The following is a 15,466-nucleotide window of genomic DNA, read 5'->3' as shown; positions in this document are numbered from 1 at the left end:
TTCTTCGTTAAATCCATCGCCCAGCAACGATATGCTTTGGACTCGTACGACGCGCCTGCACATTGCGGTGCATACGCATGAGCAGTAGTAACCTGTTCTGCGCTGCGAAAAACGGCACTGAGCGATCAACTCGGAATAACCCCCTAAGCTCCGAGCATTTAACCCCAGGAGCTAAACCCTGCGGCAAGTACAGAGGCTAACTGAATTAGCCCCTTGGTATGTATTTCTAAAGATTTATTCTATAAATCCCATTTACTAAAATTAAATACTCCAATTGGACATCCAGCACATCCAATGGGACGATTCAGTTAACGACAGATTGGGTATATACACTATACAATGGTTGTGCAGATTGGTCTAAAGTACCAATATTGCACAATGTAGCGTATAGTGTGTACCCAGCTTTAGGCATTGAGTGACACAGAGTATGCAGCGGGTAAACCACCATTGTGCTTTAGAACATAGCACAGTATATTACAATGGCCTTACAACCACCATATCGCATCGGACATATCCCACTCGATTATTTAGATTTGGAGGGAGAGACGTCTCTATGTGTCCCAATGCTCAGCAGTGGAGGACACGTTTTGGCATTTCCTCTGGTCCTGCCCACAGGTTTGGGTATTCTGGGATAAGGTAATCTGGGATTTTTCTTCCACAGGTCTCTCTCTCTTATGAATCCTGCAATGTGTCTTTTGGGTACCTTATACATCAATGCTATAGCTGTTCTTTAAGAAGGCCCACTGAACGCACCACTGTTCACGGTACTAATATACGAGTCGCTAAGTTTTGCATTGTACCGTGTATTTCCACTCTGTGCCTTGCAACAGTCATTTTTTATTTATTTTTTACGTGTGTTAACTTTCACTTTCTGTCACTAAAACTCATGAAAAATATCTTATTTAAAAAAAGAAAAGAAAATCTAAAAATGTGCAAAATAGAAGCGCTCACTGTAGTAGGCTCTTATCTGGGGTCCACATGAACATGTCTGCATAATTAATGTTTATGAGTCAGTCACTGATCTAGTATTCCCGTGTAAATGTGGACTGGCATTGCAGAGTATAAATGGCAAGGCCTTCCGATCCAACGTGTCACGCCAGCCAAAGTAGTAACATGTAAAAGATACCTAGAGAACAGTATATACGCTGGAACTTTACTCTACACACCTTCTTCAGCGGTGGCCCGATTTCACAAAGGGGCCCGTACTGTGCACCAATAAACCATTTTAAAACATACTAATGGAATAGTTGAGTCGTCCTTTCAAAGCACAGACTATCACCTTAGAAGGAATCTTTATAACGAAAGATTTTAATGGGGAGATTCAAATGCTGGTGATGTTCGGCTGTGCACATGCAGAATCAGCCAGTTACAGTAGACACTACAACACATCTTACCCTATGTACCTATATGGGCTGTGGGGCAATACTTGCTACGGACTCAGTTTGACATTTCAACAGATTACATCAATCAAGTTTAATTGAATCTGCTACCAAGGAAGACTTCGAAATATACAGCACAAGTCTCTGCACCGTGTAAGAGCAACGAGAACAGGTGACACCGATTCAATTCCCAGCATAGCAATCACATTGCTGGGTTTAGCACCCAGAGCTATTCATCTGACGCGCCACTCCCTGGCACTTACTGTAAGTCAGGATGATGTTTTCAGCAGCCAATGCCCAACACTTAAGGGCCCCATACACTAGAACGATATGTCTAGAGGCTGAAGTCGGAGGCGATTTCCCTTTAACTCTCCCAGGAGCTTCTCGGGAATGGTTCCAGATTATTCCAAACGATTTGGTACATTTTGCCTGCGATATATCGTATGCGATTCCAGCCATGCCTGCTGGAACCGACATATCACGAGTGCAGCACTAGCGATCTGGAGGATCCGATCTGACGCTCACGGGGCCGCGCATCGGATTGGATACACAGTCAAAATGCCTGATTTCACCCAATACATCGGCCCGAATTGGGCTGAAATTGGGCATAATCGCTCTAGTGTATGGGGCCCTTTAGATATAGTAAACGGTATTTCCTGTCTTAAGTGCTGTGTGCGATGATGTCAGCAAAGAGGCACTAGTCAAGTAGGAAATCACTAGTTGCGGGTTTACCAATCAACTGAAGAGCTTTGGGCACTATTCGCGGGAGCTACACCGCTGCGCTGTACACCATCCCCCCCCCTACATCCGTCCAAGACACTAGCTACAGAGTCATCAGGGAGAATTAAACCATATTTAATAGGACCTCTACAGGGAGATTTTTACTTAACGGTTATTTTTAATTGCAAAACCTTTTGACGTTTAAATGTTATAACATTTTTTTATCTTAACTTGAAATTTAACTTTTCAATAAAATATATTATTATTTATAATTACAGGTTGAGTATCCCTTATCCAAAATGCTTGGGACCAGAAGTATTTTGGATATGGGATTTTTCCGTATTTTGGAATAATTGCATAACATAATGAGATATCATGGTGATGGGACCTAAGTCTAAGCACAGAATGCATTTATGTTACATATACACCTTATACACACAGCCTGAAGGTAATTTTAGGCAATATTTTTAATAACTGTGTATTAAACAATGTTTTTGTACATTGAGCCATCAGAAAACAAAGGTTTCACTATCTCACTCTCACTCCGAAAATTCCGTATTTTGGAATATTTGGATATGGGATACTCAACCTGTATCTCTAAAATTAACATTTCTCAGCCACATGATGGAAAAACAAATAACATTTACTAGTTTGTTTTACCACTAAGATGTTGGCAATATTATAATTTCATTATTTCGTTCAGCAACCACCTGATTATAAACCCCAGTAAATCCTCAGCCTCACAGGCTCATGCAGACAAATGACGAAATCAGGCAATCAGAGTCAATAAATAATAAACGGATATAGGAGACACACACAGATTATGGGCAGCGTACACATCACCGCATGGCCTACAGCGTAATCACTGGCTACAGTAAACAGGAGCTGGCACTAAGTACACAATGCCGCGGAGGGAGGGGGCATCTCTGGAAACCTGTTCTGAACACTCCGTTAATAGTGAACACTAGGTACGAGGTTTTGTCTGTACCTGTAACAGGCGTCTCTCCTTCCACCATAAGATCCCACAGCTGTATAAGCTTTGGCGAGCGCAGCCCCACTGCCGGTATATCATACTGAATCCTATTAGTGCACGGTACATTTTGTGATATACACTTTCTATACAAGTTGAGTCTCCCATATCCAAAATACAGAATGTATGAAAAAGACTAATATAGTAACACCTTAGGTTTTTCGCCACAGGTTCTAGTCTCACTCTACGGGTATCATGGACACCCACAAGCGGGAATAGCCCCTGACCGCCGAGATTCCGACAGCTGGCAAATTGAGTGCATCCAGATAGTATGGTAAGCCTAGACATACAGGTAGGAGGGCCCTGCTCGCAAGCTTGCAATCTATAGAAACGCTGTGATAAAAGCTGCAGCAAAAAATAAAATGGACACAATCGTAAAATAAAAAGAATTTAAAATAAACAAGGCCAAGATAATGATTGCCGTACCTCCACTTGCAGCTCTGACAACATGGCAGAGTTCATCACACATATACCATATATAAACCAGTGTGTGATACGTATATACCACATGTAGAATATGCACACATATACCATATATAATAGTGTGTGATATGTATATACCACATGTAGAATATGCACACATATACCATATATAATAGTGTGTGATATGTATATACCACATGTAGAATATGCACACATATACCATATATAATACAGTGTGTGATACGTATATACAACATGTAGAATATGCACACATATACCATATATAATACAGTGTGTGATACGTATATACAACATGTAGAATATGCACACATATACCATATATAAACCAGTGTGTGATACGTATATACCACATGTAGAATATGCACACATATACCATATATAATAGAGTGTGATATGTATATGCCACATGTAGAATATGCACACATATACCATATATAATAGTGTGTGATATGTATATACCACATGTAGAATATGCACACATATACCATATATAATAGTGTGTGATATGTATATACCACATGTAGAATATGCACACATATACCATATATAATACAGTGTGTGATACGTATATACCACATGTAGAATATGCACACATATACCATATATAATAGTGTGTGATATGTATATACCACATGTAGAATATGCACACATATACCATATATAATACAGTGTGTGATACGTATATACCACATGTAGAATATGCACACATATACCATATATAATACAGTGTGTGATATGTATATACCACATATAGAATACGCACAGTACAATGCACACACATACCATATATAGTACAGTGTGTGATATGTATATACCACATATAGAATACGCACAGTACAATGCACACATACTGTATACCATATATTATAGTAGTGTGTGATATGTATACACTACATAGTATAATACGCAGAGTACAGTATATACAGTATAATGCACACACATATATCATATATAGTACAGTGCATTATATGTATACACTACATCATACATAAACACACAGTACATACAGTCTAATGCAGATGTACTGTATAGTACGCTGGGTGATATATATCCTGTATACAGCACATAATACATATATACTATGCACCGTACACTGAATACAGTATAATGCACACCTATGCCATATAAAACGCAGAGTACGGTATACAGAGTATAATGCACATACATAGTGCGCTGGGTGATATATAATAAGATTTTAAACCTACCGGTAAATCTTTTTCTCGTAGTCCGTAGAGGATGCTGGGGACTCCGTAAGGACCATGGGGATAGACGGGCTCCGCAGGAGACATGGGCACTTTAAGAAAGACTTTAAATCTGGTGTGCTCTGGCTCCTCCCTCTATGCCCCTCCTCCAGACCTCAGTTAGAGAAACTGTGCCCAGAGGAGACGGACAGTACGAGGAAAGGATTTTTGTTAATCCAAGGGCAAGATTCATACCAGCCACACCAATCACACCGTATAACTTGAGATATACTACCCAGTTAACAGTATGAAAACAACATAGCATCAGTCCAAGACCGATGAAACTAGAACATAACCCTTAATTAAGCAATAACTATATACAAGTCTTGCAGAAGTAGTCCGCACTTGGGACGGGAGCCCACCATCATCTACGGACTACGAGAAAAAGATTTACCGGTAGGTTTAAAATATTATTTTCTCTTACGTCCTAGAGGATGCTGGGGACTCCGTAAGGACCATGGGGATTATACCAAAGCTCCCAAACGGGCGGGAGAGTGCGGATGACTCTGCAGCACCGATTGAGCACACATGAGGTCCTCCTCAGCCAGGGTATCAAACTTATAAAATTTTGCAAAGGAGTTTGAACCCGACCAAGTAGCTGCTCGGCACAGCTGTAGTGCCGAGACCCCTCTGGAAGCCGCCCAAGAAGAGCCCACTTTCCTAGTGGAATGGGCCTTGACCGATTTAGGTAACGGAAATCCCGCCGTAGAATGCGCCTGCTGAATCGTGTTACAGATCCAGCGAGCAATAGTTTACTTTGAAGCAGGGGCACCAATCTTGTTGGTTGCATACAGGATAAACAGTGCTTCTGTTTTTCTGACTGTAGCCGTTCTGACCACGTACATTTTCAAAGCCCTGACCACATCAAGGGACTCGGGATCCTCCAAGTCACGCGTAGCCACAGGCACCACAATAGGTTGGTTCAAATGAAAGGATGAAACCACTTTTGGCAGGAATTGAGGACGGGTCCGCAATTCCGCTCTATCCATATGGAAAACCAGATAGGGGCTTTTATGTGATAAAGCCGCTAATTCCGACACTCGCCTAGCCGAAGCCAAGGCTAAAAACATGACCACCTTCCAAGTGAGATATTTCAACTTCACCGTTTTAAGTGGTTCAAACCAGTGTGACTTAATGAAACTTAACACCACGTTAAGGTCCCAAGGCGCCACCGGAGGTACAAAAGGAGGCTGAATATGCAGCACTCCCTTCACAAAGGTTTGTACTTCAGGAAGAGAGAGGCCAATCCCTTTTGAAAGAAAATGGATAAGGCCGAAATCTGAACCTTAATAGATCCTAATTTTAGGCCCAAATTCACTCCAGTTTGCAGGAAGTGAAGGAAGCGGCCCAGATGGAATTCTTCCGTAGGAGCATTCCTGGCCTCACACCAAGAAACATATTTTCGCCATATACGGTGATAATGTTTAGATGTCATGTCCTTCCTAGCCTTTATTAGCGTAGGAATGACCTCATCCGGAATACCCTTATTCGCTAGGATCCGGCGTTTAACCGCCATGCCGTCAAACGCAGCCGCGGTAAGTCTTGGAATAGACAGGGCCCCTGTTGCAACAGGTCCTGTCTTAGAGGAAGAGGCCACGGATCTTCTGTGAGCATTTCCTGCAGATCCGGATACCAGGTCCTTCGTGGCCAATTTGGAACAATGAGTATTGTTCTCACTCCTCTTTTTCTTACTATTCTCAACACCTTGGGTATGAGAGGAAGAGGAGGAAATACATAGACCAACTGGAACACCCACGGTGTCACTAGGGCGTCTACAGCTATCGCCTGAGGGTCTCTTGACCTGGCGCAATACCTCTTTAGCTTTTTGTTGAGGCGGGACGCCATCATGTCTATCTGGGGCAGTCCCCACTGACTTGCAATCTGTGAGAAGGCTTCCTAAAGAAGTCCCCTCTTGGATGCAGGTCGTGTTTGCTGAGGAAGTCTGCTTCTCAGTTGTCCACTCCCGGAATGAACTGCTGAAAATGCGCTTACATGATTTTCCGCCCAGCCGCTTTGGCGGTTTACATGAGCCACTGCGGTGATGTTGTCTGACTGGATCAGAACCGGTAGGTTACGAAGCAATGTCTCCGCTTGCCGAAGGGCGTTGTATATGGCCCTCAGCTCCAGGATGTTGATTTGAATACAAGTTTTTTGACTTGACCCAAAGACCTTGGAAGTTTCTTTCCTGTGTGACTGCTCCCCAACCTCGGAGGCTCGCGTCCGTGGCTAGCAGAGCCCAGTCCTGGATGGCGAACCTGCGACCCTGCAGAAGGTGAGCACTCTGCAGCCACCATAGGAGAGACACCCTGGCCCTAGGGGACAGGGTGACTAACTGATGCATCTGTAGATGTGATCCGGACCATTTGTCCCGTAGATCCCATTGGAAGGTCCTCGCATGGAACCTGCCGAAGGGAATGGCCCCGTAAGATGCCACCATCTTTCCCAGGACCCGAGTGCAGTGATGCACTGACACCTGTTTTGGCTTAATAGGTTTTTTACCAGAGTCATTAGTTCCTGGGCCTTCTCTATCGGAAGATAAACCCCTTTCTGGTCCGTATCCAGAATCATACCCAAGGGCAGACGAGTCATAGGAACCAACTGTGACTTTGGGATATTGAGAATCCAGCCGAGTTGCTGTGACACCTTCAGCAAAAGTGACACTCTGTTCAACAACTGCTCTTTTGATCTCGCCCTTATTAGATCGTCCAAGTATGGGATAATTGTGACTCCTTGCTTGCGTAGGAGCACCATCATTTCCGCCAAATACCCTGAAATTGGTAATGACAATACTGTACCGCAATTCTCAGGTACGCCTGATGGGGTGGATAAATGGGAACATGAAGGTATGCAGCCTTTATGTCTAGATACACCATAAAATCCCCCCCTTCCAAGCTGGCGATGATCGCTCTGAGCGATACCACCTTGAATTTGAACCTTTTCAAGCATAGTTTTAATTTTAAAATAGGTCTGATCGAACCGTCCGGTTTCGGGACTACAGCCAAGGTTGAGTAATATCCCCTTCCTTGTTGAAGGAGGGGAACCTTGAGCACCACCTGTTGGAGATACAATGTGTGAATTGTATTTAATATTATCTCCCTTTCTGGGGGAGAAGCCGGTAGGGCCGATAAGGAAAACCGTCGAGGAAGCACCTCTTCGAATTCCAGCTTGTAACCCTGAGAAACAATTTCTATTGCCCAGGGATCCACCTGTGAGTGAACTCAGATGTGGCTGAAGAGTCGAAGACGTGCCCCCACTGGGGCGGACTCCCTTAGCGGAGCCCCAGCGTCATGCTGTGGATTTAGTAGAGGCCGGGGAGGACTTCTGTTCCTGGGAACTAGCTGTGCCCTGTGCCCTTACCTCTGGTAAGAAAGGACGCTCCTCGTACTTTCTTGTTTTTCTGCGATCGAAAGGACTGCATTTGATAATGTAGTGCTTTCTTAGGCTGTGAGGGAATATAAGGCAAAAGATCAGATTTACCAGCTATAGCTGTGGAGACCAGGTCCGAGAGCCCTTCTCCACACAATTCCTCACCCTTGTAAGGTAAAACCTCCATATGCCTTTTAGTCGGCATCACCTGTCCATTGCATGTTCCACAGGACACGTCTAGCAGAAATCGACATAGCGTTGACTCTAGAACCCAGTAGACCAATGTCTTTTTGGGCCTGTCTTATATATAAGACAGCATCTTTTATATATCCTAGGGTCAATAACATGGTATCCTTATCTAGGGTTTCAATCTCCGCTGATAAGGTATCTGTCCACGCTGCTACAGCGCTATAAACCCATGCCGACACAATCGCCGGTCTGAGTAGTGTACCAGAATGTGTGTAAATGGACTTCAAAGTACTTTTCTGCATGCAATCTGCAGGATCCCTGAGGGTAGCTGTATCTTGGTATGTCAGCGCTACCTTTTTTGGTAAACGTGTCAACGCCTTGTCCACCCTAGAGGAGGATTCCCATCGTATCCTGGCCCTAGCAGGGAAAGGATACGCCATGAGAATTCTTTTGGGAAACTGCAGTTTCTTGTATGGAGATTCCCGCTCTTTTTCACACAATTCATTTGTTCATGAGAGGGGGGAAATGTTATCTCAGCTTTCTTCCCCTTAAACATGTGTACCCTCGTGTCAGGGACAGATGGGTCATCAGTGATATGCAAATCATCTTTTATTACAATAATAATATATTGAATACTTTTCTGACAGTTTTGGCTGTAACTTTGCATCATCTTAGACCGACACTGGAGTCAGACTCCGTGTCGGTATCAGTGTCTATTATTTTGGATAGTGGGCGTTTTGAGACTCTGAAGGTCCCTGCGACATAGGGACAGACATGGGTAGATTCCCTGTCTGTTCTCTAATCTTTTGTGCAATAAATTTACCTCAGCACTTAATTCCACATATCCAGTCAGGTGTCGGCGTATATACAGTATAATGTACACAGTACAGTATATACAGTATAATATACACACAGTACAGTATATACGGTATAATGTACACACAGTGCACACTGTACAGTATAAACAATATAATGCACACAGTACAGTATATAAGGTACAATGCACACACAGTACAGTATAATATACACACAGTACAGTATATACGGTATAATGTACACATAGTGCACACAGTACAGTATATACAGCATAATATACACACAGTATAGAATATACGGTATAATGTACACAGTGCAGTATAATATACACACAGTACAGTATATACGGTATAATGTACACAGTGCACACAGTACAGTATATACAGTATAATATACACACAGTACAGTATATACGGTATAATGTACACAGTGCACACAGTACAGTATATACAGTATAATATACACACAGTACAGTATATACGGTATAATGTACACATAGTGCACACAGTACAGTATATACAGCATAATATACACACAGTACAGAATATACGGTATAATGTACACAGTACACAGTGCAGTATATACAGTATAATATACACACAGTACAGTATATACGGTATAATGTACACAGTGCACACAGTACAGTATATACAGTATAATATACACACAGTACAGTATATACGGTATAATGTACACAGTGCACACAGTACAGTATATACAGTATAATATACACAGTACAGTATATACGGTATAATGTACACAGTGCACACAGTACAGTATATACAGTATAATATACACACAGTACAGTATATACGGTATAATGTACACAGTGCACACAGTACAGTATATACAGTATAATATACACACAGTACAGTATATACGGTATAATGTACACATAGTGCACACTGTACAGTATAAACAGTATAATGCACACAGTACAGTATATAAGGTACAATGCACACACAGTACAGTATATACAGTATAATATACACACAGTACAGTATATACGGTATAATGTACACATAGTGCACACAGTACAGTATATACAGTATAATATACACACAGTACAGTATATACGGTATAATGTACACATAGTGCACACAGTACAGTATATACAGCATAATATACACACAGTACAGTATATACGGTATAATGTACACATAGTACACAGTGCAGTATATACAGTATAATATACACACAGTACAGTATATACGGTATAATGTACACATAGTGCACACAGTACAGTATATACAGTATAATATACACACAGTACGGTATAATGTACACATAGTACACACAGTACAGTATAATGTACACATAGTACACACAGTACAGTATATACTGTATAATGTACACATAGTACACACAGTACAGTATATACGCAGTGATCGCGCTGAGACCAAAAAAAAGTGGGTCCCAGGGACCCCTCACTTTTAAAAATTGGGGTCCTACCTGTCCTTTTCTGGGTCCCATTGGAATGAAGGTTTTAATTAGTCTTATTAATGATTCAAATATAAAAACACAAACTTGATTTGGACACTACAAAAGGGGTGTAAGGGGGAGGATGGGGTGACGATGCTGCTGGGCTGTGTAGCATACAGGATACCCCGCACTTTAGATGTAATTAGACATTTTGGTGACCTTGTGGCAGAAAGAGAATTGGTTCTCCCGCACGACACTGAAAACTGCGACAGTGCGCGCCAAAGGCGCGCTGGAATTTTTTAGGGGCGTAGCTTCGTGGGGAAGGGGCGTGGTCACATAATAGTACCAATTCACATTATTCCACACAGTAGTGGCGCTTATACACATTGCACCAGGTAGAACCTCCTATACACACTGAGCCAAGGAGAGCACGTTATACACATTGCGCCAGGCAGAGCACGTTATACACATTGCGCCACACGTTGCACCAGGTAGAGCACGTTATACACATTGCACCAGGTAGAGCACGTTATACACATTGCGCCACACATTGCACCAGGTAGAGCACGTTATACACATTGCGCCAGGCAGAGCACGTTATACACATTGCGCCACACGTTGCACCAGGTAGAGCATGTTATACACATTGCACCAGGTAGAGCACGTTATACACATTGCGCCACACATTGCACCAGGTAGAGCACGTTATACATATTGCGCCAGGTAGAGCACGTTATACACATTGCGCCACACATTGCACCAGGTAGAGCACGTTATACATATTGCGCCAGGTAGAGCACGTTATACACATTGCGCCAGGCAGAGCACGTTATACACATTGCGCCACACGTTGCACCAGGTAGAGCACGTTATACACATTGCACCAGGTAGAGCACGTTATACACATTGCGCCAGGCAGAGCACGTTATACACATTGCGCCACACGTTGCACCAGGTAGAGCACGTTATACACATTGCACCAGGCAGAGCACGTTATACACATTGCGCCAGGCAGAGCACGTTATACACATTGCGCCAGGCAGAGCACGTTATACACATTGCGCCAGGCAGAGCACGTTATACACATTGCGCCAGGCAGAGCACGTTATACACATTGCGCCAGGTAGAGCACTTAATTATATGATTAAAAAACAGGACAACATTATTAAATAATACATTTTCTATATGTAATGGCTTTATAGTGCCGCTATAATAGAGCCCCAGACAGGATTTAGACACTACAGAAGTGTTGTGGGGGAGGGAGGGTGACAATGCTGCTGGGTTGTTATCATATCGGCAGTATGCATTCAGGATCCTGGCTGTCGGGATCCCAGCAGCGTAATACCGATGCCGGAATCCTGACAGCCGCCACAATACCAACGCTGGCATCCCGTGGAGATCAGGATCCCGGCAACGATATCCTGACAGTCAGGATCCTGAAGGGAAGTATGCACTGCCGACACTGGTTTAGCGTGCGGGTGGGAAGGGGGTGGGTTAGGATATGGTGTTGGGGAGGTTAGGGTTAGGCTGCAGAGAGGGGGGGGGGGTATAAGTGTTAGGCACTAAGGGGGTGGGTTAGGTTTAGGCTGCGGGAAACGGAGGGTTAGGGGTGGGAGGTTAGGGTACCCTCTGCACTCGTCACTCTTGTCGGCTTTGCTGCGATCGGGATGCTGGTGTCGGAATACTAAATGCCAACATCCTGACCGACGACTTCGGACACTTGGTACAACCAATGGATTTGAGTCATCCTGCCTATAATTTATGTGCTGACTGATCAACTTCAGTGACACTCACTGTGCTGGCTGCCTTTACAGTACCCAGCGGCAACCAGCAGTAACCAACAGCAACCAGCAGTAACCAACAAAGGCAGCCAGAACAGTGAGTAACACTGAAGTTGATCAGTCAGCACATAAATTACAGGCAGCATGACTCGAATCCAGTGGTTGTATCAAGGGCCCTGTATGCTGCAGAGACCAGCAGCACTGTCACCCTCTCGCCTCACCCCCACTCCATACCACAAAAATGTTGCGTTTAACACCTGTTTGCCGGCGCCATGCAGCCCCCATCTCCGCCATCCCACCGATATGAACAGCCCCCCAGCCGCCACCGCAAGTCCAGCTCCCGTGAAGCTGCAGCGGGTGATCGGCGGGAAGGGGGGGGGGGGGGGGCGTCCTCACTGTCTGTCCGGCTCCCTTGAAGCTCCAGCGGGTGATCTGCGGGGGGGGGGGGGCGTCCTCACTCTCTGTCCGGCTCCCTTGAAGCTGCAGCAGGTGATCGGGCGGGGGGGTGGGGGGGGGGTGGGGGGTGGGAGGAGAGAAGCCGTCCTCACTCTCTGTCCGGGGGGAAGGGGGGGCAGCCCGCGCCGCCACAAGAGGACTTAAACAAGATACAGGAAGCTTAAACAAGATGACCAGCTTCAGCGGAGCGCATCCCCGGGGACCCACACAGTTTAGAAATGTGAGTCCCCGGACCACAGATCAGGGTAAAATACGCGCTATAGCGCGTATTTGCGAACACTGTAAATAATACGGTATAATGTACACATAGTACACAGTACAGTATATACAGTATAATGTACACATGGTGTACAATACAGTATATACAGTATAATGTACACATAGTACAGTATATACGGTATAATGTACACATAGTACACACAGTACAGTATATACGGTATAATGTACACAGTACACACAGTACAGTATATACACAGTATAATGTACACATAGTACACACAGTACAGTATATACAGTATAATGTACACATAGTACACACAGTACAGTATATACGGTATAATATACACACAGTACAGTATATACAGTATAATGTACACATAGTACACACAGTACAGTATATACAGTATAATGTACACATAGTACACACAGTACAGTATATACGGTATAATATACACACAGTACAGTATATACGGTATAATGTACACACAGTACAGTATATACAGTATAATGTACACATAGTACACACAGTGCAGTATATACAGTATAATATACACACAGTACAGTATATACGGTATAATGTACACAGTACAGTATATACGGTATAATGTACACATAGTACACACAGTACAGTATATACGGTATAATGTACACACAGTACAGTATATACGGTATAATGTACACATAGTACACACAGTACAGTATATACAGTATAATGTACACATAGTACACACAGTGCAGTATATACAGTATAATATACACACAGTACAGTATATACGGTATAATGTACACAGTACAGTATATACGGTATAATGTACACATAGTACACACAGTACAGTATATACGGTATAATGTACACATAGTACACACAGTGCAGTATATACAGTATAATATACACACAGTACAGTATATACGGTATAATGTACACATAGTACACACAGTGCAGTATATACAGTATAATATACACACAGTACAGTATATACGGTATAATGTACACATAGTACACACAGTGCAGTATATACAGTATAATATACACACAGTACAGTATATACGGTATAATGTACACATAGTACACACAGTGCAGTATATACAGTATAATATACACACAGTACAGTATATACAGTATAATGTACACATAGTACACAGTGCAGTATATACAGTATAATATACACACAGTACAGTATATACAGTATAATGTACACAGTGCAGTATATACAGTATAATATACACACAGTACAGTATATAAGGTATAATGTACACATAGTACACACAGTACAGTATATACAGTATAATGTACACATAGTACACACAGTACAGTATATACAGTATAATGTACACACAGTACAGTATATATGGTGTAATATACACACAGTACAGTATATACGTTACAATGCACACATAGTACACACAGTACAGTATACACAATATAATGCACACACTACACACATTACGGTATATAGGGTATAATGCACACACAGTACAGTATATACGGTATAACACACATACAGTGCGCTGAGTATACACCACAACACAGCGGGACACACGGTGTAGTCACACTGCAGCGCATATAACACAGTACAGCAAGCACACGGCAGTGAAGGATACTGAGGTCTCCCCTGGACGCTGCCGCGGCCTCTCCATCGCTCCAGGGCCCGGTGTGTGGGTGACGTCGCCTCCCGGCCCCGCCGCTCCCTGTCACTTCTCTCCCGGCCACCGCTCAGCAGCTACCCGGCGACGTGCCCGTCCTGACGTCATCACGTACCGCTGCTGCTGTGCTGCTGCTGCTGCTGCTGCCACCTGCTGGGCGGAGGAGGGAACTGCATTACCTAACATACATTTATTTATTTATTTATTTATTTATTTATTTATTTATTTATTTATTTATTTATTAATAATTAATGAATTTATTTATTTATTTATTAATTCTGGTCGGGAGATGGTTGGAGAAGAGGGAAGAGAGGGACACAGGTGTAGTTTGGTTATTGGACTGGTGTGTGTCATTATACCACCAGCTCATATAGCTGCCAGCAGTGCATGGAGATACATTTGTAACAAAGTGATGGCTGTGTACACTGTAGCAGAAATGTACTAACACTGTCACAAGTTACCATTTACTGTATTTTATTAAAACTGGTTTCCATACCCTTCTGGAGATACTGACAGCCAGTGTTGGACTGGGGTATGAAGGGCCCACTGGGGGAATACAGTGATAGGGGCCCATATTTAGGGGTGTGGCCAGCCTATAAAGGGGGTGTGGCCAGCCTCCACAGAGGCTTGAAATACACAATAGTCTAGTGCAGTGTAATGCAACATATCTACCATGTATAATACAAGTGCACAGTCTGGAACCTGATCCCTAGAGGAAGGAGTGGGCCCTCAGGCAGTGGGGCCTACCGGTGGTTTCCC

The 15,466-nt window shown here is 43.3% G+C and overlaps 1 protein-coding gene across 3 annotated transcripts in view; it reads right to left on the bottom strand.

The window, feature by feature from the left end:
- OCRL (OCRL inositol polyphosphate-5-phosphatase) overlaps nucleotides 1–14,827 on the bottom strand; it is a 123,069-nt gene extending 108,242 nt beyond the window's left edge. For all 3 annotated transcript variants that reach the window (XM_063938368.1, XM_063938369.1, XM_063938370.1), the window contains exon 1: nucleotides 14,666–14,827. In XM_063938368.1, the coding sequence (XP_063794438.1) occupies nucleotides 14,666–14,701 (36 nt within the window). In that variant the 5' untranslated portion in view covers nucleotides 14,702–14,827. The remainder of the gene's footprint in view (nucleotides 1–14,665) is intronic.
- Between the last annotated feature and the right edge of the window lie 639 nt (nucleotides 14,828–15,466).

Source organism: Pseudophryne corroboree, chromosome 8, assembly GCF_028390025.1.
Source record: "Pseudophryne corroboree isolate aPseCor3 chromosome 8, aPseCor3.hap2, whole genome shotgun sequence".
Taxonomy (NCBI): Eukaryota; Metazoa; Chordata; class Amphibia; order Anura; family Myobatrachidae; genus Pseudophryne; species Pseudophryne corroboree.
This window is presented reverse-complemented; position numbering and strand designations above follow the sequence as displayed.